At 46.3% G+C, this 21,958-nt stretch overlaps 1 protein-coding gene across 1 annotated transcript in view; it reads right to left on the reverse strand.

The window, feature by feature from the left end:
• TTC12 (tetratricopeptide repeat domain 12) overlaps positions 1-21,958 on the reverse strand; it is a 43,708-nt gene that overhangs the window by 12,412 nt on the left and 9,338 nt on the right. The window contains exons 5-13 of the mRNA XM_087821537.1: positions 21,735-21,812; positions 20,799-20,920; positions 16,589-16,648; positions 11,405-11,476; positions 7,243-7,303; positions 6,645-6,833; positions 5,339-5,408; positions 4,413-4,501; positions 2,200-2,368 (exon numbers count right to left, since the gene is read on the reverse strand). Coding sequence (XP_087677663.1) covers positions 2,200-2,368; positions 4,413-4,501; positions 5,339-5,408; positions 6,645-6,833; positions 7,243-7,303; positions 11,405-11,476; positions 16,589-16,648; positions 20,799-20,920; positions 21,735-21,812 — 910 coding nt within the window. The remainder of the gene's footprint in view (positions 1-2,199; positions 2,369-4,412; positions 4,502-5,338; positions 5,409-6,644; positions 6,834-7,242; positions 7,304-11,404; positions 11,477-16,588; positions 16,649-20,798; positions 20,921-21,734; positions 21,813-21,958) is intronic.

Below are 21,958 nucleotides of genomic sequence, written 5' to 3' on the forward strand. Positions count from 1 at the left end.
AATGAGTATAAAGTTATTATTGAGTCCGTACCACGTGCCAGGAATGACACCAGCCACTTCCCTTACTGCGGTGGATGCTGTTTGCTGAACCCCACGGAAACCCTGCTATCGCCATTCATCCAGCCTGACTCTACTGTAGAAGCCGGGACCATTTTCCTAGTCACAGGTGGCATGTGACACAATTCTGACCAAAGAGAAACAGAAGCAGTCATTTCTCTTATGAAAGGGACAGGCCTGGCTGGTGCTAAACTGTCCTAAAGGGGGATGTGACGGTTGGAGTTGCAGCAGCCTGTGAGGCCATGAGGGAAGGGTCAGAAGGACAGACCTTGACTCTGACATCTCGAAGCCACTCAACCAGCTACTGCCATCTTTAGTCTCTTCTGTTACAAGAGAAAAACAAGACCAGCTTCTCCTGGTCATGTATTCTGTAGCATGCAACATAAAATGCTGGACTGGCATATGCACAACACCACTCAAGCTTCAGCATAAGTCTGTGATCCTAGAGGAGAACCCAGGCTCACCATGGCTGAGTAACTTTCCTGGGCCACACAAGTTGACAGACTCAAGCAGAGGGTTTGGGCTCATGACCACTTGCACTCAAAGACCTAGCTCTTTCCACAAAGTGGCACTGGCCTTCACCTGGTTCTGTCACTGTCTACTTGTTCCTTCCATGTGTCACATGGGGAAAAGCACTGTTGGAGGAATGTGATGTGTGTGCCTCTATGAGGCCATGGAGCTTGTGTGCAGCCCTGTCCTGCTTAAAACCATCTCATTTCGTTTCAGAGAGCACATTCCACCTCTTCTTGGCTTAATCAGAGGTAGACATTAATGAGAACAGCAGGCATTGAAGCAATAAGCTAAGGCTTTTGACTGTGTAAGGAGAGCAGGCAGGACTTCCAGGGATGATCATAAATGCCACTCTCCAAGACACTGGAAACATTCAAACTGAAACCCAAACCATTCAAAGACAGCTTAGGGGAAGAGCTTACAATAACTATAGCTACATTTACTCAGGGGTTGAGGAAGTGACTGCAGAGTCATCTGAAATGTGAAATGGGCTTCTGAGGATTTAACTCTGCAAGCGACCCATCTGCCCATATGGGCTGAGCCTCAGGAGTTGCCATGGCCCTTCCTGGGAACTGTCCTGGCTGTGACTGGGCCTCAAGCTGCTGGAGCCACAACCAAGGCTTAATAAGCACTGTGCCCTTAGCACACATGGACCTCCCCACCTGCATGGGACAGGTGCTGAGGTCTCAGCTGGGCCAAACAGAGAAAAGGAGCTGGGCTTCAGGGCCAGGGGGAGATTCTTCCATTACCTGCTGCAGTTTCCCTGCCCCTGGTGTGAGCCATAGTAGTAACAATTATCTTGCCTACATCCCAGGCTGAGAAGAGATATAATGAGGTAACAATGAAAAGAATCAGAAGCCAAATTCAGTTTTTAGACTGTGTCTGAAGCACGTATAAAGCAAGCTGTATTTACTGCTACTGTTCCTATTAGGTTGAATGAATTACATGCAATTGCCATCGTGCACCTTTTTTGATGTAAAAAATGGCAATTTCACATGTTCAAACTACTAATCTTTAGGCTAAAGAACACTGGGCAAAATCATTATAGTTCAGTAGTTTTTTACATAAAGTCTACTTAGGGGAGGCACATTCTATTCCCATGGCCTTAAGCCTTGGGAAGACCTACGTGGAACAATATTCGAGATGTGTTTTATTTATTAATATTCTACTGTGCTCCAGAGGGGGTTAAGAACATGCAAAATCAGACAGTGCTACCTCAGACATGAACAAAGTATGGACAGGGACAGGGACAGAACAGGGACAGGGCTGACACTAAAAGTGCAGAAGCAATGACCTATTTTAAGATCGGGCTCCCGGCCTCATTGTGGAAACACGATTTACACCGTCTGCCATGTCTGTGAGATAGAAACATGCCAGGAGGAGCGGAACTATCCATGGGACCAGGCTCAGACAGAAGTCTGTCCCGAGGGTACTCATGGGGGAGTGTTCCTTTCACACACAGGGGTCCATCCTGCGGGTGGGTGCTCATGGGGGACTGTTCCTTTCAAAGGCCCTCTCTGTTATGGGTCCTTAGTAAGTCAGATGGCACGTGTTCTGTCAGAGATATGGAGAGGGAGAAAGGCCCGTCTTAACTCGGCAGGTGATGCTCCGAGACCTGGCGGACCTCCTTACCGGGTCAGGTCGAGGTGGCTGATGATCAGGCCGCGGCCGTTCTCCGTCTGGCTGAGCTGCAGCAGCAAGGCCAGGCTCTGCTCCTGGATGGACAGGACCCTGGAGGCCAAGAGGGAAGGCAGCAGCCTGCCTGCCTCCGGGCGCACCAGGAGCAGGCGCTGGTTTTCCTCTGTGAAACAGGGAGCATTCACCATGTGCGCGAAGCGACAGCGATTAAACCAGCTCTGTCCCTGCCTCCCAACAAGAAGCCCAATTCTCCATTCATCTGCGAGGTGGGATAGTGACATGTAAGGGCACCGACTCTAGAACTAGACTGCTGGTCCGAATCACCAGGTGAATGACGTTAGCCAATCTATGAAATCCCATGCATTTCTGTTTCCTCACCAGCGAAATGAGAGAGATGACACTAACAGGGTTGAGTTACTACATGACGGTGCTCACAGCAGGGACAGGGACTGGTGCACATATATGAGCATTACTATTCCTGTCAAAGGCTCCCTGGTATGTGTATAGGGAAATGTGAGGAAAGGGGAAGAAGTCAGCTGAATTGTGGAATATCTTTAGACCATCAACTTTCATATAATGGCCAGAGTAACCATTTGAGTTCTTTCTGGAAAACAGACTATCCATGAGAACATTCATGAATAAAGCATGCCCCCTTCCCAGACTAAAAGCCATTTCCAGAGGAGAGGCAGTCGACTGACCCCCCTCACTGGGTCATTTTCTAAGCAGGTACGTGAATTTGTTTGTGGGCAGGCTGGGTGCAGCTGGAGTATGTGGCTAAGCTATGAAGCAGAGCAGTTTGTTTAGTTCCTATAGTTTTTCTTATACTGGAAAAGTGACTCACTGTAAACAACTGAAATAACAGAAGGAGAGTAAAGCTGAAAATGAAAGCCCCCTTCTCTTGTACCCCTGCCAGGTGAGCCCATTCCTGAAAGGAGCTACTATTCACCCCTTGTGTGAATATTGTTAAAAGAATGATCCACCCTGCACTGCCCCTGGCTTCTCTCTCCCACTCAGCAACCTATCTCAGATATATTCCCATGCCCTCACTTTGTAGCAGTCCCGTGTCATTTTAAAAAACTGCTTTGTGTTTATTGAGTTGGATACACCAAGATGCCACTGATCGGAGACAGAGCATTTGCATCACCAGCTGTGCCTGACAGTATTTTCAGATGTTAAAGAAAAACATGACACAGAGTCCTCAGAAAGCAGAGCGGACACTGGCTGAGGGAGTCAGGACTGCACAGCACACAGAAGGGCAGCGTGTCCCATGCACACGGCCACCAAGCCCTGCCTCACTTGTCTTCCTGTAGGAGGATTTCCAAAATCACCGCCCCAGAGTGGTACAGCATCACAGAGAGTAGCAGCCGTCTCGATAATATTAGTCTGAGCATAATGCCCTTCAGGACAGAGGCCCCATATTCTCGAGTTTTCTAGAACTTAAGATGATTCCTCCACAATAATAAATGAAAAAAATGATCTTATCTTATATTCCGCTTTTTCTAGTTTACAAATTATATTCACAAGCTCTCTCACTGGCTCCTCACAGGAGCCCCATGAAAAGAGACACAGTTACCATTATTCTATTTTCAGTATTTCTGCCCAAGGTCAGACCTTTCCCCATAAAAATACAATTTTAAAAAAAAGGGAAATGATTCAATATTTTACTTACCTTGAGGTCATAAAAGTGATCAGATTCTATAAAAACTTAGTAAACCCCAGAAGATGCTAATATCTAAAAAGCTCAGTCAGCAAGGTAAATATCCTCATAGCACTTTACTGTTCTGATATTACACACTGATCAGTGTCACGAGATGCTGGCACACGATCATAAAGCTCACGATGCTGAACTGGGGACCGTGGTCAGCAAAAAAACCCCAATATTTTTAGGCTGATAGGAAAGGACAAGCTCTGCCACCCCACTGCCAACACATGGGCAGAGGCCAGGAGTCTGCAGAGCAGGGCAAATGCCCAGGTGATGAGACTACTCATTGCGCTTACAGTGGCCTTGGCCATGGTGAAGGCAGCTGCAACGGTGCTGGAGACATAGCCGGGTACAGGCCTTATTTCTGATCCATATGTTTTTTCTGAGGGAAGGTCTAGACATCAAGTCTCCAGGGCCCGGCCTCTGGGGGAACAATCTTGTCTGCCCACGCAGCTCCCGCATTAATGGGCATTAATGACGACTAACTGGGATGGGCCAGGCTCACCATTCCCGCTGCACACGGCTTGCCAGAGCCTGAGAACAGACACACACACAGTCTCTTCCGCTGCATCTTTCCCTTCTGAGGCAAAGCACCTGGAATAAACAAAGGAGAACAATGTTAGAGGTTGAACTCAGTGCTGATCTTCTTTCCAGTTGGTTTTATTTCACCAACAGAGCCCTATAATGTGGGGTTGAGAGAGTGATTTTATAACCCAGAGCTGCAGGTTATATAGGGCTCCAGGACCACAGGGCTGCTGAGCACTGGACTGAGAGCTCCAGACAAGGCTGCAGGCCAAGGAGTCTGGGCTGCTTGCTGGGTGGGTGCGAGGCCGGGGCCATGGACAGCAGTTGCACCAAGGCCAATGCACGGTGGGCCAGTGTACCACTGAGGGCCCCTCACACATGCAGGCATGTGCTGGTGACTCCAACCCACGGCAGTGTCCTAAGCCTCAGAAATTACACCAGAATAACTGAAACCCCCCAAAAATAAAAATAAATTTAGCAAACAACCTCCTATCCTATGGATCCTTCTTCAGATGAAATTATAACTGGGAGCAGCCAGGACCCAGCTGATCTCATTTCCTGATATGATCAGCAAAATCCCAAGAGGGGAAGAACAAATAGCAACCTTACAACTGGTGGGAAACCAACAAGAACGGTCACTTCTCTGACTTTGAAGTGCCTGGAGAAACCCTGGGAAGTTTTGCTGACCTTTCTCTGCAGTGGTTGATTGTGGCATAATTCAAACTACTCGAGGGGCAGAGCTCAAGGGGTGTGCACACAGCATCTCTGCACTATCCAGGGGCCACCAATACTGACTGAGGGTGGGATCATCCAGTGAAGTCGCTGCCTGTGTCATTAGGGTCTGATTTCAGGAGAAGAGCTTGTCCTTCCTTGCATTGATGCTCCTGTCTTTACAAACATTCCTACCTTCTTATCACCTCATTCCCACTGATGATACTGAATCCATTGTGTGTTCTGAATAAAGTTCGCTCTGTGCCTGAAACAAATTCAGAGAAAACCGCGTCAGACTCCTGATGCCTGGCTGATGTCAGGCTGTAACGGAGCCAGCCAATAATGAGGGGCCCGACAGGAAACATCAGTCATCAAATTACAGTTTGGGAAGAAACATATACCTTTACATTGTGAAACCTACAGCTGTCATCCGCCACCCAGTGCCCCAGTAAGAGGGACATCCTGTTCAGATCAAGAGAGCCAAGACTGGCGGCCCCGCGGGTCATCAACAGCTCCTCATTTTGTCATCTTTAGAGTCCCCAGGAGCTGCTTAACTGCCAGGAAGAACAAGCATGTGCATCTGTTCTTCAATATTTATTTTGAAGCTGTTTCCAGGCTCTGGAGAGAAGCCTGCAATTTCCAATAAACTACTGCAGAGAATACGTGAGCACCCCCCACTGTGTACTAAAGGGAGGTCAGCGACTCCATCTATTTGTGCAACCAGCATCCTGTTACTGAGTCCCCAAAATGGTTTAAGCCCTGGTATCAATGTTTCCAAGGACCGGTAAGAGAAAGCAGTGTGGCTCCCATTAGCAGAAGGAGCTGGCATTTGCTCCGAAACTATTTATATCCCTAAGCAACCATTAATTGTAACTGGGGTGAACCTTGCAGTTTACCCTACAAAAATTCCATCTTCCATTTCCCTGCGGTTGGGGAGAGACTTGTGGGGGTAGTACAGGGTGCCTGGGGTGTATATGGGGCGTTGTCAGGTATGCAAAGGGTACACAGATATGTGCAGGAAGGGCGGAGCATGTGAGGGGAGGGGTGAATATGTGTGGTATACGTTATGTGATATAAGTATATATAGTGTGACGTGTGTACATGATGTGTATGTGATGTTAGTGTGCACAGAATGAGTGCACAATGTGTATGTTATGTGTACATGTGTGTGGTATATGTGAGGTAAGAAAGTACGTGTGTGCATGCTGTGTGTGTTGCAATGTCAATAAGTGTCCACAGAATGAGTGTACGCTGTGTGTGTGTGTGTGTGTGTGTTGTGTGTGCGATGTTTAGTGCTTGCATGTTGAGTAAATGCCTGCTCTGAGCAGAGGATGGAGCTGGGGTGGGGTGCCCTTCTTTGCACCCCCTTTTCCACCTGCATTTTAGTAGCTCTTCAATCAGTATCTGTGGAATGAAGGGAGTCTCAGTCATGAGGGCAAACACTAAACTCTGGCCCTTTACACCGACAACATTCACGAGACCACACACGTCCCTGGCTTACAGTCCTTCATCATTTCAGTCAGGATTTCAATGCCCCCTGCATAGAACAAGGGGTTCTGGTCGGGCTTGGAAAGAGTCTCCAGGAGATGCTTGGTCGTCACGGCTGTGTTGTTTCCTGAGTCCAGCAATTCATGGGCTTCCTTCTCCTGGAGGTCTGCCTTCTCCCGGAGATCTACTTGATTCAGGTAATCTAGCAAAACAAGATGGAAACAAAACAAAACAAACCCTAACATCCACGGCACCACACGTGGAGAAACCTGTGAGGGTGGGGCGTTGAGAGGCCCAATGCATTAAAGTAACTCAAACGCATCTTCCGCAAGGGACATTTTAGGAATAGTGTACAGTCTGTGCCAAGGACCTTAAAGCACCTTGGGGATGCAACAGCAACAGTATTCCCCGTCTAGAAGGCCCTAGAGGAGGAGGGTGTGGAAAGGGGGAAGGCAAAGATCTGAGTTGGAGAACAGAGGAGGGAGGCGCAGGGCAGCCTGCGGTCGAGGACTGGCCTGCGGGCAGGAGGGCTTTGCAGCTGGCTCCCAGGAGGCAGGGAAGGCAGCCCGGGGCCAGGGCAGGGGGAAAGGACATCGCAGGCACATTCTCACCTTTCACCCGTGTCTGCAGCTGGGGGTTTATTTCTAAGATCTTCTGAAAACACTCTCTAGACTGGAAAAAAAAAAAAAAAGACCTTGACAAGTGGGTAGGGGTAAAGGTGATTATAAGACAGACAGTGAGTATCACAAGGCTTGGCTCCTTCATTAGTTCCTCCTGGCCCTCTCCTGCTCCCAGCACAGGAGGCGGGCATAGGAGCACAGCATGCATTTAAAATTTTGTTTAGGCTTCTCTAGGTCTGCGAGGCAACGGGTATGATTTCAAAATTTGTTTTTTAAAATAGTGTTGTCATATGGCCTGTGATGGAAAATACTCAGTCCTAAATCCTTGTGGACCATGTCTGGCCGGGGTAGGAATCATCATAAGGTAAACACAGAATTCAGATATGATATTTGCACTGAGCGAGAACAGGAGGCTACCTGTGAGCTTTGCCCAAGGGAGTCAGGAAATAAACAAAGCTGGAGACATTGTTGACTGAGGCTTGGGAACAGGGAACGAGAGGTGCCTACTTAAAGGTACAGAGCTGCAAAGAGCCGGGCATATGGAGTCAGCTAGAAAGCTGGAGTGAGGGGTTCTCACTGAGGAAGCTGTTAGAAAGTTTCTGGAAAGAGAAAGATTCTAGTTCATGTCACACGATCCTGGGCTTAGGGCAGTGATGTCTTCAGGGATATCAAGAGCTGTCCAGAGTATAATACAACCAGGCACTAAGAGAAAAAGCTCAAGGGGGAAAAAAGAAACCAGTTCTGAGCTACATATTCTTAAGGTTTGTCTAGAGGATTAGGGGGAGTGGGTGGGGAGAGATTAACCAAAGAACTTATATGCATATATGCATAACCCACGGACACAGACAACAGTGTGGGGAAGGCCTGGGGGGGGGGATGCGGGTAGAGGGGATCAATGTGGGGGGGAATGGGACATCTCTAATACTTTCAACAATAAAGACAAATTTTAAAAAATAAACTGAAGAAAACCACATGAATCAGAGAACAGTGTCACAGAATAGGGGATACACATCAAACATGGTAACTGCTGTGAACTAAACGTTTGTTACCTGAAAACTCCTATGTTGAAACCTCAACCCCCAAGGGGATGTATTAGGAGGTGGGGCCTTTGGGAGGTGATTAGGTCGAGAGGATGGAGCCCCCATGAATGAGATTAGTGCCCTTTTGGAAGAGATCCCAGAGAGCTCTCTCACCCTCCTGGCTGCCTATGAACTAGGAAGTAGGTTCTTACCAGACACCAAATCTGCAGTGTCTTGAAGCTGGACTTCCCAGACTCCAGAACTGAGAGGAATAAATGTTTGTGGTTTAAACCCCCTGGTCTATTGTATAGCAGCTCCAAAGGACTAAGACAGTAACCCTGTCTGTATCCAACTTCTTTTTAACCTAAATCTAATCTATCAGCAATTCCTGTTGGCTTCCCTGTTGGTATGTATCCAGAAATCCATCACTTCTCATCACCTCCATCATCACCTCACTTGGATAATTTGTTGCAATAGCCTTATAACTGGTTCTCTGTTCTTTTATTACCATTCCAAAATATAGTCTCCATACAGCAGAGTGAGCCATTAACGCGTGAGTCAGATCATTTCCCTCCTTTACTCAAAACCTTCTAATGGCTCCCAGCTCACTCAAAGTAAAATCCAAGGTCCTCCCAAAGCCTGCAAGGTCATAGGGGATCAGTCCCTGACATACCCCATCACCTGCCTGACCTCATCTCTTATCAGTATCCTCCTTGTTTGCTCCATTCTAGCTCTCTCTTCACCTGGACCACTCCTCCATTATATATCCACGTGTTCTTTACTCCAGTACTTCCTTTCCTTTAGAGAGGTCCTCCCTGACCACTCTACACCTTCTCTGCTTCCTGGTTTAGTTTTTGTCAATAACATTATCACTACCCAACATACCACACATATACCTATTTGGTTTCTATCTCCTGGCCACCCCTGTCTGAAAAATATGAGTTAATTAAGTCAAGGAACTTTGTTTTCTTCATTGCTGCATTCCTGTGGCTAGGACAGTGCCTGGAACATAGAAAGCATACAATGCATATTTGCTGAGTAAAATAATTGAATGAATAAATGAGTGAACAGAATTTGGTAGACAGGAGGAGATTAACATTTTTTTCCTTCTCTATTATTGGCCTTATTACAAATAAGACTCTTACTTTTAGAATTAAAACCCAAAAAAGAAAATAATTTTTTAAATTATTACAATAGGAGACAATTTCTTTTTAAAAATCTAATATCTTGTAAATGGAAAGACATTCCATGTTCATGGATTGAAAGACTTAATATTGTTAAGATGGCAAAACTCTCTAAATTGATCTACAGATTCAATGCAATCTCCATCAAAATTCCATCTGACTTCTTTGCGGAAATTGACAAACTGATTCTGGAATGTGTTGGTAATCAAGAGACCCAGAATAGCTAAAATAATCCTTAAAAGGCAAAGTTAGAAGACTGTTTCCCAATTCCAAAATTTACTACAAAGCTATAGTACTCAAGACAATGTAGTATAGACTTAAAAACAGACACGTAGATCAATGGAACAAAATTGAGGGTCCAGAAATAAACCCATGTATTTATGATCAATTGTTTCTTGACAAGGGTGCCAAAATCATTCAGTGGGAGACAGAACACTCTTTTCAAGAAATGGTGCTGAATGACTGGATATCCACATGTAAAAGGGTGAAGCTGGATTCCTTCGTCATATCATATACAAAAATTAACTCAAAGTGGGTCAGAGTTCTAACTTTGACAGCTAACACCAAAAACTTAAAAAAAACAAAAATAGGAATAAATCTTAGATTAGGCAATGACACCAAATGCATGAGCCACAAAAGAAAAATATAGGTAATGTGGACTTCATCAATATTTAAAATTTTTGTACTACAAAAGACACCATCAAGAAAGTGAAATGACAACACAAATAGTAGAAATATATGCCAATCGTTTATTGGATAAGGAACGTGTACCTATAGTACAAATATGGCAAAGAATCTGAAGAGACATTTCTCCAAGGAAGATATGCAGATAGCCAATAAGCACATGAAAAAATGTTCAACATCATTAGCAATCAGGGAAATGCAAATCAAAACAGCACTGAGATACCACTTTACACCCACTAGGATGGCTGTCATCAAAAAGACAGAAAATAACCCGTATTGCCATTTCTCCAGGATGTGGAGAAATTGAACCATACACTGCTAGTGGAAATGTAAGATGGTGCAGCCATTTGGGAAAACACCTGGGCAGTTCCTCCAAAGGTTAAACAGAGTTGTCATGTGACTCAGCAGCTCCACTCCTAGGTATTGTTTACAATCAGGAGGGTCGTAAACAAATGTCACACAAAAACTTGTACATGGATGCTCACAACAGCCCAAGTGGAAACAACCCAAATGCTCATGAGCTGATGGATACATGCAATGTGGTCTCTCCATACAGTGGAATACTATTCAGCAGTGGGAGGAATGAAGTACTGACAGCACAACTTGGATGAACCTTGCAAACATTACGCTAAGTGAAAGAGGCCAGTCACAAAAGACCATATACTGTATAATTCTATTTCGATGAAAAGTCTAGAATAGGCAAATGTACAGAGACAGAAGCAGATTAGTGGTTGTCTAGGGACAAGGTGGAGGCAGAGGGAAAGGGGGTGACTGCTAATGGGTATAGGGTTTTGGGGGGAAGTGACAAAAATATCCTAAACTTGATTGTAGTGATGGTTTCACAGCTCTGTGGATATACTAAAAACCAGGGAATTGTATATTTCCCATAAACTGGTATGTAAATAAAGCTGCTGTTAATGATATATAATACCTTAGTGTGAAGATACACCTGCAGGATGACTTTTGGGTGATGAGGTTACAAGCACATTTTGTTTTCATCTCTTTGCTTCACCTTTCTCTCCAGAGGCGCTTCCCCCAGGGCTGACTGAACACTGGTGGAGATATTGCAGAGGGGTTCCTACAGCAGGGGGCACTGCCCTAGATGACCTTCAACATCCTCCCCAACTCTAAGAGCTTAAGATTTACCCTGGAAAATACTAAGAGGTGGATTAATGTCTGACTGACTTGGAGGCACAAGGTTCTCCTCGAGACGACTGGAAGCAGTGTGGTGATCAAACGTGCCCTCGCATCCTTTTAGGAACTTACCATGCTGTAGTTCTTCAGAGCCAGGTGGGCTTTCCCCATGTGGAAATAGGCCTTTGTGCATTTTTCATCACACTGCATGAAAAAGAAGGATAAACCAGAGGTTTCAGAAGATTTGGAGTCATCAGGATCCCTTAACTGTCTAGCTCATGGAGGTTAAGGCCGAGCTTTGTTCTCAGGACAGCTCCCAGAGTTGACAACTAAAACTTTCCCACACATCTGACACCAAACTAATGGACGCCTGCAAGGAGACTGGATACAGGAGAAAGCTCTCTATCAAGTTGATTATCGGTACCTATCAGTTTGCATTTCCACTTAATGACACTCAGTCAGGAAAGAAACCAGAAACCCTTAGTTTGGAAGAGCTCCTGACCTTGGCAGAACATAGACAACCTGAGATTCTTATGAAAATGCTGATGGCCAGGCTGAACCCCACACCAATGAAACTGTACTTTGAGGTGGGGCCCAGGCATCAATGTTTTTTTAACTCTCCAGGTGATGTAAATATGCAACCAGGATTGAGAACCACTGGATGGTTAGACGAGAGGACCATTTATTCTGGGCAAACAGCTGAGGTCACCATTACATCAGCCTGGGAAGTTCCTCCCCTGAAATAAACCACAACACATATACTGGGAGCTTATCCTCTTATCGTTTAAGGTCAGGAGGGATGCCCCTTTCAAAAGGCAGGGCTGAGACTTGAGGCTGGGCCCTCCTGCACGGGGCCCTGCACCAGCCTGCTCCTAGTCATTACAACCCCAGAGGGAATGGCTGGCTCAGACATAAACTATAATTCAAAACATCCAATTAAGTAATTGAATCCCTTTCATGTGCAAGGCACTGGGCCAGGTCAGATGCCCTTCAGGGTTTAGATTTAAAGAGGTTAAGAGTGAGGCTCAGGGGTCTAAAAAGCCCTGGGCGAACCCCTGGTGTGGCTCTCACCAGGAGTGGGATATGGGCCAGGCCCTGAGTTTTCTGATGCCCACTATCCCCACGTGGGAAGTAAAGATAATTATTCTCTCTTTTTCTCTCTTTTTACCTCCCTCCCCCCATCTCTCTCTCTCTCTAGCTGGATCCTCTCTCTAGCTGTGAGGAGGAAATGCTCGTCAAACACTAGCACAGTGCCAGTAATATAGTATCCCCAGCGGCTGCTGCAGTTACAATAGCAATACATTTCAGGACAAAAGAGAAAATGTAAAGAAAAGTGAAGTAACAGTAGAAGAGGCAACAATAATTGTTATTGGAAAGCCCTTCGTAGATGCATGAATTTTCATGAATATCGTTTCCTGACTTGTTGCTAAGGGAATGGCAGTAATAATAGTGCTAATAGTGCATTAGTGTCAGTCCTTCCCATATGGTTCATATACATTATTTCATATAAGCCTTACAACAGCTTTAAGACGTATGTTTATCATCCCCATTTTACAGATGAGGAAGCTGAGGGGTGGAGAGGTTCAAGGTCACACAGATGCTAAGTGGAACAGCTGGGATTTAAAATCTGCCCATTTGATTCCAGGCCCCAAAGCCTTAAAAATTACACCAAATCTCCTTCAGAAAAGGGCTACAGCAGCTCAGTAGAAGGAAATGCACTCTGAAGAAATATAGTCTAATGAAGGGCATGCAAAGGAGGACGGGTCTGGGCTGGACCTTGAATAATACTGAGGCGAAGGAAGAAGGGAGAATGGGCTGAGCAGGGTCCAGAGGTCAGAGTACAGGTGCCTCAGTGGACAGTCCAGTCCAAGGAGCAGGTGCTGGGCGGTGGGAAGACCAGGCTGGGAGGGGTGAGGGAGACAGTGTCTCCACGTGGAGGCCTTGAGGATGAGTGATCAGTGGCCATGTGTAGGAAGGTTGGTCTGGAGGCAGTGTGCAGAACTGACCAGAAGGAAAGGCAGGGAGATAGGAGGAGACCCAAACGATCACTTAGAATAAGGGACTAACATCTGACGTCCTAGTGACGGTGTGAGTGAAAGGAGGGTGCAGATACTAGAGCTTTGTCAAAGAAAGAATTGAGCCTGGCGGGCATGGCTCGGCAGTTTGATTAGGATCCGAGAGATCGCGATTTGATTCCCGGTCAGGGCCCTGCCTGGGTTTCGGGCTCAGTCCCCAGCAGGGGGCGTGCAGGAGGCGGCCGATCAATGACTCTCTCATGATTTATGTTTCTATCTCCCTCTCCCTCAAATCAATAAAAATATATTTTTTAAAAAAAGAAAAAAGAAAGAATTGAGCAGCCAGCACCAACTAACCATGAATGGTAACGGGGTAAGAGGGTGCTGAGTGAAAAGGGTGGCGCAGATGCCTGGAAGCCGTCATGTGTCATTAGCAGAAGAGGCAGTGAGGGCAGGCTGAGCGGAAGATGAAGCTGTTTCACATGCTGCCCAGACAAGCAGGCGGGCCTGGCAGGAGGCGGCAGGCACGCAGCCCTGGAGCCCGGGGAGGCGGACACAGGGGAAGCAGGTCTGAGAGCCACTGCAGAGATGAGAGCTGAACCTGTGAGAGGAAACGAGAGCTCTGAGGGAGAAACTGCAGAGAGAAGAAAGGCAGGGAGCCGAGGACGGGACCCTGGAAGATGCACGAAGGGTGGGGTTGCGGAGCGGGACAGGCGTGGTCAAGGGAAAAGGAGGAAGGGCAGCACTGCGGCTCCTGAGAGCCACGTGTCCACAGAGCCCGGTCCCCGCCCGCCGCGGGCCACGGGGAAGGGATGTCGCTGTGGCTACCTTCCTCAGACACCGAGGCAACAGGCTGCTAATGGACTGTCTCCCTCTTCTGCTTTGATCCTGTGTACACCTCATGAGGGTTCTCAGGAGACCCCATGTCCTCAGAAAGGAAGCCTGCTTGGGAGGGAGCCGTGTGTTATCGTGGAGGCAGAGCTCGGCGAGAGAGCAACGGTCTGACCCGAATTAAACCAGCTTCGCTGCTGACCTTCCTGATGAGGAGCCGCAGTGTTGAAATGCCATCACCTGGGCTTGTCCCTGCCAGTTCAGTGTCAGGACCACGAAGCTGGCGTGAAGACACTGACACTAACAAGTGCACGCCCTTCACCATTCGTACGTTACTTTAAAGAGAGTGAGACTTCTTAGCTCACAGCTTTGACGCAGAGCTCGCCTGTTGGTTCTTAGAGCTCCTTTACATTTTTCCATCCCTCCAAGTGTTTACCCAAACCTCTTCAACTGGGAGCCTCGCTGGGCCTTTAACGAGACTGGCTGCTGAGCGTCAGCACTTTCTAATGTCAGCTCTGTGGGGCCTGCGTTGCCTGGGTCTCACTATTAATTACACTGTGTTTCAATTAACATTTGGGAACAGACCAGTGTGCTACCCTGAGCGACAGTGTGGCTACCGCTCTGGTCCTTTTCAGATCAGAAAAGACAGCACTCAAAGCCCCAAAAGGTGATTTCATTTCTTGCACAGACTGGAGTGAGACCCCCAGCCAGGCACTGTGGGGTTCAAGGTTCTCATGGGGAGGTGTTTTAGTAGGTAGTTCAGAGCACCAGTGATATTAGACCAACATTCGCTGCGCGGGCCTGCACAAGTCACTTCATTATCTCCGAGGGCAGATTTCCATGCCAGGAAGCTATGGACCACAGTGGGACTGAACACAGCAGAACAGAATGACGCAAGGCCCAAATGAGACAGCTCAAGGCCAGTAAGCAGCGAATGGCGGTTTTGCTGTTATTGCTAGGACAACTGAGGAAAACGTCCTTGCCTCCCTCTTCTCTTACAGAATGATGGTGATTGTAGAAAAAAGAAATCAATGACCCCGCAGAGTGATGGAGCAGGCTAGTGGACCTGTGCTGCATCTGTGAGGCCCCAATGTCTTCAGCTCTGGGGATGTCTTCAGCTCTGGGCCATTCCTGTAGCTTAAAGACTGTAACCATGTGATGGGAGGAGATCTGCCACCACATGTTCTAGGGGATAAAGAAGTTAAGCCCACCAGGTGGCAGCTTTGGAGGACCCTGGTGTTTTATAAACCGCTATTTAGTGAAAGTGAACTTCTCACTCACTCCTGCTCCCTGGCTTACCCTCTCAGTAGAAACTAAGGAAGTGGGCGTGGCCAGTGTGCTGAGGTCACAGGGTGCTCCTGTTTGGGCCACGTGCTCATTTGGCTGGGGTGGGGGTACTGTTTGGGGAACCAAGTCACAAGATAAATCTGGCACATTCTCCTGGCACTGCAATTGTGCTTGATTACGTTATTTAAAACAATATGAATATATTAAGACAAACATAAATTTTATGGAGTGCAATACAAAATTCACAAGGATTTTAAAGATAAAACACATGTCTAAAAAGAAATGTCACGCTCTCTGCTTCTAGGCCCTCCAGGGGCTCATGTTCCTTCTGTCAGCAGCACTTGGGCGAGGAAGTAAGAGAAGCATGGACGTGGGTTGTTCAGTCAAAGCCCCTATGACAGTGTAACCTAGAGGATTATGGACTAAGGGCTGTTTAACTATTTACTCATCTGAAATAATGTCCCTAAGAAGTGATTGCGACATTTCTCTTTTAAATACTCTTCTAATATTTCCCCCAACAGTGCTTATTTCTCCCACCTTCAATTGTCTATTTTGGTAGATTTCGGAGGAAACACCAAGCACAGTATTATGCTGTCTGCCAGGCTGAACAACAGAAATTCTTTCTTCTGATTAATCCGCTACAAACAGGGGGTGCTAAAATTCATTTCCAAGTTCTTAGAGCTGGAGAGAAAAGCACAGGCTGGTGGGAAAAATGACACTGCAGAAACAAGATCCCACTGGCTCCAGAAAGAGGAGGAGGCATGACCGCTGTCACAGGAAGCAAGCGTCCGATGACACAATAGCGGAGGAGGCGCCGCTGCACAGTCGACCTTGGAAAACCAAATGAACAGCAGCTTCTTTGGAGTGCTTACCAAGAGGCAGGTATTTTATGTATATCATCACAACCCTCAAGACAATTCTATTCCAGCCATTTTACAGATGAGGAAACTGAGGCTCTGACTGCAGTGCCTATACCCTTTCCTACCACAGACGAGGAAACTGAGGCTCTGACTGCAGTGCCTATACCCTTTCCTACCACAGACGAGGAAACTGAGGCTCTGATTGCAGCGCCTATACCCTTCCCTACCAAGATGCACTGGCAGGTCCCCTCTATCCACTTCAGGACTGAAGCATCTGGCCCAAGCCAACCCAACTCCATCATGCGGAAAAGGAAACATCTTACCTTCAGAGCCCAGTCGCAGTCCACTAATGCCTTCTGGTAGTCCCCGAGTTTTATATAAGCCTGTAATGACACAAATGGCTGCTGTCCACATACAGCTCTGTAGCAAGCAGTCTTAGCAAACACAGAAAGCGCAGTCCAATGGTGATGAGAAGTAACTGGTCCCTCCCCGCAAGTCAGGGTCCCAGCAGGAAACGTATGGACACTCAGGTGATAACGAAGAGAGTTTATTAAAAGGTGAGGGCAGGGCTTAGGGAAACCAGCAGGAATGAGCCCAGATGGAAGCTACAAAGCAGGAAAGTCAAGGGGCCAGTCCACAGAGGTCAATTCTCAGGGCACAGAGCAGGGCAGGGAAGGGTCTGGGGAGGCAAAAGATAACACGCAGCACACCAAACACGTCTACAAGGGAAGAGCTAGCTTCTGGAGCCTGCCCCCCTGTGACTATTCCAGAAGGAAACCAAACGATAAAAGCAATAGAAAAGATAGTAAGAGTTGGCAAGAATGTCAACAAATCGGAACCCTCACAGCGTGGGAATGGAAGCCGTGGGAATGAGGTAAGCACGCTGGAAGACAGTCTAGCAGGTCCTCAAAAGAGGGCACCTACAGTAACCTATGATCCAGCAGTGCCGCTCCTGTCCTCCCAAGAGGACTGCCACACGTATGTTCACAGCAGCATTAGTCACAACTGTCACAAAGCAGAAACAATGTAAATGCCCATCGACTGATGAACGGATAAATAAAGTGGGGTCTATCCACACAACGGTATATTAGTCAGCAATGGAAAGGAAAGAAGTACTGAATCCATATTACAACATGGATGGACCTTGAAAACAGTCTGTGAAATAAAAGAAGCCAGACACAATAGGTAAAATATTATGATTTCACTTATATGAAATTCCCAGAGTTAGATGTATAGAAAGTACAGCAAGTCCTCAAATAAAATAGTTTTGTTCCATGTTTTTTAGTTATTATGTTGGTGAGATGCTGTAGGAACTTAACTCATTTACATCAACTAGCCTCTGGTGAAACTGGTTTCCTTATGCGCCGTTTTGCTTAAAGCTGCAGAAGCTGGGCTTACTGTAGATTAGTGGTTGCCTAGGGCTGGGGTGGGGGGGGAAAGGCGTGAGGGTGGGAGGCTGAGGTGCTTAAAGAGTTTCTTTTCGGGGTAATGAAAATGTTCTAAAATTGACTGTGGTGACGGTTGCACAACTCTGTGAATAGACTAAAAACCACTAAATTGTACACTTCAAGGTGAACCGTGTGTCAATTATATTTCAAGAAGGCTGTTACCAGAAGATAAAGCAAAGTTCATCTTTCCTCATGAGCACAGCAAGACAGAAGAGGTACAGGAAATGGGCAGACACTTAGGAGTTAGACCCTCCCCATGAGCCCTTAGGATTCCCCAGAATTGGGGGAAATTGGGAAAGTCAAGAATTGACTGAGAATTCTGTGATGCACTCAAACTAAACTGAAGTTAGTTCACCTACAGTTTCAAAGAGCTAGTGGCATGTAAACAAGTGAAATGCTCTTGAACAGCCAGACAATGGCTACAGTGCCCTCTGTATGAATTACTGGACACAACAGGTGGTCCAAGAATTCTCAAGTTGCACTCAGTCGACTTTAAGCACTTTTCTTCTGGAATGTTCCCTAAAAAGCAGCGATGATCACCCTGTTATAAGACAGGAAAACCAGGCACCAGGAGGACAAGTGGCTTTGCAGAGTCCCACAGGACACCACTAATAGAGCCAACACTCCATGTAGGTTTGCACCAGGGCACTGTGACATTCTTAACAATAAAGCTGATAAGGTGACTACATGGTCAGTGTCATAACTCACGGGGAAAGCCAACATTCAGCCAAAGTGAGGAGGGAGCCGGCAACAGCCAGCTAATGAGCTCCTGCAGTGCAGCTCTTTGCATGTATAGAAAGGAAGCTGCTGTGTGGTGCTTTCATTAACTTGGATTCTGTCCTAATTGAAGATGACGACTCTGGCTCTGAACTTTCTGTTCTATATGGCACCATCCTTTCCTCCAGGCTTTGGGGTTGCATTTGAAAATCAGAGGATGTGAGGAAGAAACCAGCATCCTTCTAGACAACTGTAGCCATGATTTCATGACATTGCTATGCAGGAAACATACAGACTCTGAAAAGGTCTACATGGGCATCAATAATTTCTCTACAGCCTTTTATTTTTTCCTTTCTTTTGTTCTTTTTAAAGCTTGGAATTAACACTCTATAACTTCTCCATTGTCTTTTGCTTGTCCACATTTTAAGAACTACTTTTTCCAAGTGATTTATCTAAATTACACCAGCAATCTATTGATCATAACATTAGCTCCAGGAGAAAAACAAAGCGATGAAAGGGTAGGTTGCTCTCTAGCAAGCAGAAACACTTGATTCACGGGGCCCTTATTAAGTGTTTTCTAACACTGCGTGCAAACAGGAGGCATTTTAAAAACAGTCAATGATTCCGATGATTCCTAACGCCAGGCAGCACATTTTGCACTTATTTGTCTCCAAGTGAGCTTTCTCTCTGGGAAGCTGGGAGGAATTTTCACCAAAGCTTTCTTTGCATTTACTTATTTTTATCTACAGTCTTAATGTGATCCTCCAGAGCTAATCAAAGTGCTATTTAAACTTGAGTACAGTAAAAATGCAACTAATTTAGATGGATCAGGGTATAGACCATCTGAATTAGATATGTCTGAATTACATAACATTTTAAAAGCAATTCAATTTTATTGTTTCAAATAACTTCAGAGTACAAGACTGAACAAGCATCAGTAGGTAAGTGGGAGACCAAATTTAGTGATAAATAAAAGAAACTATGGTTATTATATTAATTGTCTGCATTTAAATGTTTCTTTTGAACGGTCAACAGAAACTTAATTCCCTTAAATGGACTTATTGTGCTTCCAGTGTTATGTAACTTAACAAGGACTTATTGAACATCTGTTATAAATAAAGCATTAGGGGAAACAGTATACGGCAGTTTTCACCCTCAAAAAATGTATGATCTTGTTAGGGTAATAGTGTAAGCTGCTAAATCAACCTTTGCCCATTTTATTTACCAATCGCTTCTTTGAAACAGTTTTTCTCCACAAATGGAATTAGGAAAATGACATCTAACTCTAGTCCGACTTAAATGCTGAGCTAATGCGGTTATACTGTGCTTGGATGTATTCATCATTAAATCACTGCCGCTTGCCCAACTCTTTGGCCCCCTCGGCTTGGATTCAACACCCTATAACTTCCCCGTGCTCTTTTGCTTTTCCCCATTTTAAGAACTACTGAGGTCCTGCTTCCTGCTTTCACCACTCTTCCTCAGCACACCGCAGCAGGGCGTCCTTAATCCTGAGTTACAGAAGGGAGCCGATGCGGGCTCTTCCTCTTGTAAGTGACATGGCATCAGTTCATCTCACACAGGCCCTGCTCCCAGACACTGACCGTCGGATAATCACGTCCATGAACCTGCCAGGTTTTCAGGCCTGAGCAACAGACAGTTCTACCACACAGAGTCGCAAGTACTTTTCAAGTAAGATCACAGGTACATTTTTGTTTCAACTGAGAACTATCAACCTTGTCCCTTCATTGAGTAGCAGGTAATAAACATCTGGGTGACAGTTTTCACCTGGCATTCCAGGAAACTGAGGGCATCTGTGATGTAAAACTGAGGTGTTAGGGATTTCAGAAACTCAAAATTGGCTCTAGTCCCATCAGCTATCCAGTCAACCCCAGTCACCGAATCTTAATCAAAGAGGGACATAATGAGTTAGAAATCAACAGGAGAGCAGCCCTCGGAGTTTAGACCACTATTAAACAGGAGGCTGGACAATCCAGCAGTGGCAGAATCCCAGGGTCTCATGGGTCAGTCCAGGCCACTGGTTTTCTCCTTTACCCACATGGGAAAGTGCCTGGTTACCATCAGCGATGTCCTGGAGCTGACTTATACAAAGGAGAGAACTGATCACACATAGCTCTTCCCAAGCCCTCCTTCCATGATTTTAAGTTGGTGGCTTGCAACTGGATCATGGTGACAGTATTTATACTGTGGAAATTGGCAAATGCTCCATACAGGTCAGTTTCCCCCTTACCCCAACCAGAGCCAGTTGTTGTCACACCACAGGCACCATCTAGGCTCATCTTTCTCAGACTTCACAAGATTAGTGGCTCTGTTGCTCAGAAAACCCCGTGGACATGCGTGGCTCACTGACCTGGGCTCGGTTGGTGTACAGAACCTGCATGTCCTTCAGCTTCTCCAAACCCTCACTGTAGCAGAGGATGGCCGTCTCGTAATCGCCTCTGGCAAATGCTTCATTCCCCTTTTCTTTGAGGGCTAAGAGAGTAAGAGTCATACAGGTGAGCTCTCCCACACACTGGAAAATGCTTTGACTTTATTCCCCCGATTTTCCAACTCCACTCTGAAGGTGAGAGCTTTCATCAATCCAAAGGGGACCCATCACTTGTTTCTCTCTGCAGATATTTAGGACTGGCTCCTTTAAGGATTTTTCTCCAAATTCACCCCGTCTTCTAAGGAGCTTCTCAGAAAAAGTAAATGTTTCTGCCACAAGGCTGAGAACCATTCCATACTTGCCACAAAGACCAAGTCTGCGCATTCAGTGTTTCATAAAAAGGGTCAGACGACTAGTTTTCCAGCCAGTGTGGTGTCCTTCAGTCTGCAGCTCACAGGCCGCTGGGTGGTATAAAATCAATACCTAAAGCATTGTCATGTGTACCCCCTGCCACACACACACACCTGTCTTTTCATGTCTCCTCTCCCTTCTCACATCTTTGTTTTCTTGTTTCATTTTTATTTATTTACTTGCCTGTGCCTCTGGCTAGCCAGCAGTAGCTCACTCCCACCCTCCCTCCTTCCGAGTACTGTTTGGCGCTGCTCCATCTGACCTGCCAAGTCCACCCACAGGCTTTACAAGGAGGCGGGACTGTGGAGGTGACTGACGGCTATGCCCCGCCCCTGTTCGCTGCATGGGGACAGAGGGCAGACCACCCCCAATGGTTTCTGCCAGGTCCCACCGCCGAGGCCCACTCGAACCCACCCATTGGAAGTCTTGACGTTCCTGAACATCAGCAGACAGACTCGTTCTAGCACAAATCGTCCCAGCTATTGAAAAGCAAAGGCTGACAATTACCATCTGCTAAGACTCTGTTTTCCCTTCTTCTCTTGGCTCGTTCCTTTGCATCCCTCTCCAGAGATGACAAGAAGGCCTCTTGACAGCAGAGTAATTTCAAATATTAAAAAGAAAAATCCAATACTATAATCAGTTCTTTATTTCACATTCAGAAGAAAACTACTTTAAAGTTTTAGAGCCACGCTTCTCATGCATACACATGTAGGTGCAAGCGCACACACACA

This window comes from Miniopterus natalensis, chromosome 11, assembly GCF_054644295.1.
Source record: "Miniopterus natalensis isolate mMinNat1 chromosome 11, mMinNat1.hap1, whole genome shotgun sequence".
NCBI lineage: Eukaryota > Metazoa > Chordata > Mammalia > Chiroptera > Miniopteridae > Miniopterus > Miniopterus natalensis.